General features: G+C 38.2%; 1 protein-coding gene across 1 annotated transcript; it reads right to left on the reverse strand.

The window, feature by feature from the left end:
• Positions 1 to 862: 862 nt before the first annotated feature.
• On the reverse strand, positions 863 to 1,837 carry LOC143390501 (olfactory receptor 9G4-like). The gene has a single exon (XM_076842878.2). The coding sequence runs from the start codon at positions 1,820 to 1,822 to the stop codon at positions 863 to 865; it is 960 nt and encodes a 319-aa protein (XP_076698993.2). The 5' UTR covers positions 1,823 to 1,837.
• Between the last annotated feature and the right edge of the window lie 1,989 nt (positions 1,838 to 3,826).

A 3,826-nucleotide genomic window follows, 5' to 3' on the forward strand; every position in this document is an offset into this window, starting at 1 on the left:
CTACTCATGCAAAGTGAAATGTTGAAAAAACTCCAGACCAAAGAAATTTATCTCTAAATACAAAAATAGAAATTTTCAAAATTTTGAATAAAAATTTATTTTTAGATTGGAATATAAAATTTTAACCTTACCAAGGAGGATAATGTGTTAGCTGGCTGGCATAGATGAATAGGTTACCATGGTCTACTGAGTCTGAAAAATTCAGAGCTTACCTCTTCAAGTATCTCTGCATGTGCCTAAGTGGGTTTTAGAGAAGTCATACTGAATGTGTGCCCTCTTATGTTGTGTGAGTGCATCCAAAGATGAATTATCATCATTTTCTATGGAAACAAGAATCATGTCACTTTAAAATGAATATTTATGAGATTAGAATCCAATAAATGTTAATTAGGATCAAAAGTCCTAAATAAAGGAAAGTACTTTCCAAGGAAAACGGCTCTGCCATCTATGGCCAGTATCTTGGTATTCATTCACTGAAAAGAAAATATTAGTAATTATATGAATTTGAAATCCCTTTCACTTTATAAATGTGGTTGTCAGCTTCCATCACTATAACAAATTCCTGATATAATTAACATATAAACGTTTATTTTGGCTGATAGTTTTGAATATTTTGCTCCATGGTTGATTGGCCCTGTTGCTTTGGACCTGATAGATAGAAGGACCTGCTGGAGAAGGACTGTTCTCCTCATGGCCAGAAAGAGAAAAAAAGAACCAGCACTCTTAAAAATAAAAGTGTGTTTTGACCAATATTGCATTGTTATAACTATTAAGTTTACAAGCATAACTACCTACAGAAACTCATACAACCCTGTCTACAAAACAATAATTTGCAAACTGCAACAAAGTCATAAACTAAACCTCAAGCTTGTGGTCCTATGGAAAGTATTGCTTTCCTGAAGGCCTCTTTGACATCTTTGTTTCTGATGCTATAGATGAGAGGGTTTAGCAATGGGTTGATGATGGTGTAGAAGAGGGCAGCCACTTTGTCTCTCTCCAGGGAGTAGCTGGAACTGGGCCTTGAGTATACAAAGAGCAAGGATCCATAGAAGAGCATGACAGAGACCAGGTGGGAAGCGCAGGTGGAGAATGCCTTGCGCCTTCCTGAGGCTGAACGGATCCTCAGGATGGCCAGGAGGATGTTGAAGTAGGAGATGAGGATGGCCAGAAGGCAGGAGAGGACAGTGAAGCCAACCATACTGGAAAGGATTATGACATAGATCCGAGTGTCTGTGCAGGAATTTACCAATGGAAGAACATCACATAAAAAGTGGTCGATGACATTGTTACCACAGAAACTCAGGCGGAAGGTGTTGGCAGTGTGGGCTATGGCATTCAGAAAGCCTCCTATGTAGGATCCAGCAACAAGCCCAATGCAAACAGAAGCAGACATGGTGCCTGAATAAAGCAGTGGGTTACAAATTGCTGCATGGCGGTCATATGACATGGCTGCCAGGAGATAGCACTCAGTGTAGGCCACGGTAGCGGAAAAGAAAAACTGAGCCCCACATCCAGCCAAGGAAATGCGCTTGTCTTCTGAGACACAGATTGCCAAAATTTTAGGGGTATATACAGAGGTGTACCAGAAATCCAAAAAAGACAGACTACCAATCAAATAGTACATAGGTGTATGCAGCTGGGCATCAATCTTGATTAAGAAAACCAGGGTCATGTTCCCTGACAAGGTAAGCAAATAGATCACCAGAAATATTACAAACAGAATCAGCTGCCACTGGGGATCTGCTGAGATGCCCAACAAGATGAATTCATTCAGGACGGTGCGATTTCCTATTTCCATGTCCACAATGGGGAAAGCCTGCATATCATAAGGAGAGGAAAATATCTTAGTAAAAATTTCCAGTAAGAGAAGAAATAAACAGTGTACCAATTAAGTCCAGAATTATTAGAAGGCCTGTGGAGTTGTATTGCTTATATCTGGTATTTTAGGACTTAATTTTTGCTTCAAGAGCACTAAGATTTGAATCAGAATCTGATTTTAAAGTTGGAGCTTCCATATTTTAACTCTGTAATGTAGAGTCAGTCTCTTATGAAACAGGGGAGAAGAAAAAATTCACAATGATTACTAAATAGCTTCCCGTCAAGTTGTCCGATTGTGTGAAGATCATATATATATATATATATATATATATATATATATATATCAAGACTCATTCCTGAATTTATTTACTTTTTTCTGGGGAGTGAAAATATTTATTGGAATGAATTCATGAAGTCTCAACAATCAGTAGACCAATGTTAACATATGAACCATATTCATAGGTCAATGGACATCTCAGAATCAAACTGAATTTTCAGCAAGTATTTCTTAATCTGTATAATCTTTTTTTATTTATTTATGACAGTGGAATGCATTACAATTCTTATTACATATATGGACATGATTTTTCATATCTCTGATTGTATACATAGTATATTCACACCAATTAATGTCTTCATACGTGAACTTTGGTTAATAATGATCATTACATTCAACCATTATTAATTATCCCATGCCCCCTCCCTCCCCCTCCCACCCCTCTGCCCTATCTAGAATTCATTCTGGTCCTCCCATGCTGCCCCTCCCTACCCCACTATGAATCAGCTTCCTTATATCAAAGGAAACATTCAGCATTTGTTTTTGTGTTTTTGGTTTTAGGGGTTGGTTAACTTCACTTAGCATTATCTTCTCTAATTCCATCCATTTACCTGTAAATTCCATGATTTTATTCTCTTTTATCGCTGAGTAATATTCCATTGTGTATATCTGAAAATCTTTAAAATTCAGATATTTAAATGAGTCATCAAAATGACAAACATTTATAAATGATCTGAGGTGAGGTGTTTGAGGTGAGGACCAAGTGGAGAGCACTCACAGCATAATCAGTGTATCAGAGCTTTCACACAGAGAGCCTGGTGAGGCAGAGGACCTGCGGGAGCCTAAGTGAGGAGGGTGGAGGGAGGTGACTTCAATGTGCCTGGAGCATCAGGTTGTCACACAACTTGTTGAAGATCCATTTGTTTTAGCCTTTAAACTCACAGAGATGGAAGCTATAATAAGGGATTAATGTAACCACAGAATGAATGAGGGAAACTCATTCTTCTGTCACCTGTAGAGACCAGGATTCCAGCAGAGAGGGAAAAGGAGGTAAAGCCATGCTTGTGGTACCTGCCTATAATCATAGCAACTTAGGAGGTTAAGGCAGGAGGACTGCAAGAGCAAGAGATAGGGTTTCATTAAGTTGCTTATGGCCTTGCTGACTGGCTGAGGTTGGCTTTGAACTTTTGATCATCCTGCCTCAACCTCCTGAACCACTGGGACTACAGGCTTGTGACACCATGTAAATCTAAACATTTGCAATTTCACTCTTTTCCACCACCCCCCAAACACTGTAACCTTGTGCGATTCTCTAACCATCATAATCCTTAATTTTTATCTGCAAATAATTAATGGCTCTTAAGTTTTTGTAGCTAATCATACTTCAGGATGTGATGCAAACGATTATAATTCTTTCCATACACACCCATATTCACACACATGCACACACACACACAGAGAGAGAGAGAGAGAGAGAGAGAGAGAGAGAGATCCACAAAGCTTTAGAGCATTCCAAACTGGCAAACATTTCCATGGATGTCCAAGACATATTTCTCAGGATAAATATTCTAACATTCGAAGACAGTTAAGTTTTGTCTGGTGGTGACGTTTTGTAGTGATTTAGTACATTTAAAGTTGCATTAAAAATCTTACTTTCAATAAATGATGTGTTTATTTTCTTTATCAGTTACTAAAGTTCTAGTGTTTCAATTTGTCAAGTCAAAAAGTGGG

Source organism: Callospermophilus lateralis, chromosome 2 (genome assembly GCF_048772815.1).
Source record: "Callospermophilus lateralis isolate mCalLat2 chromosome 2, mCalLat2.hap1, whole genome shotgun sequence".
NCBI classification, from domain to species: domain Eukaryota; kingdom Metazoa; phylum Chordata; class Mammalia; order Rodentia; family Sciuridae; genus Callospermophilus; species Callospermophilus lateralis.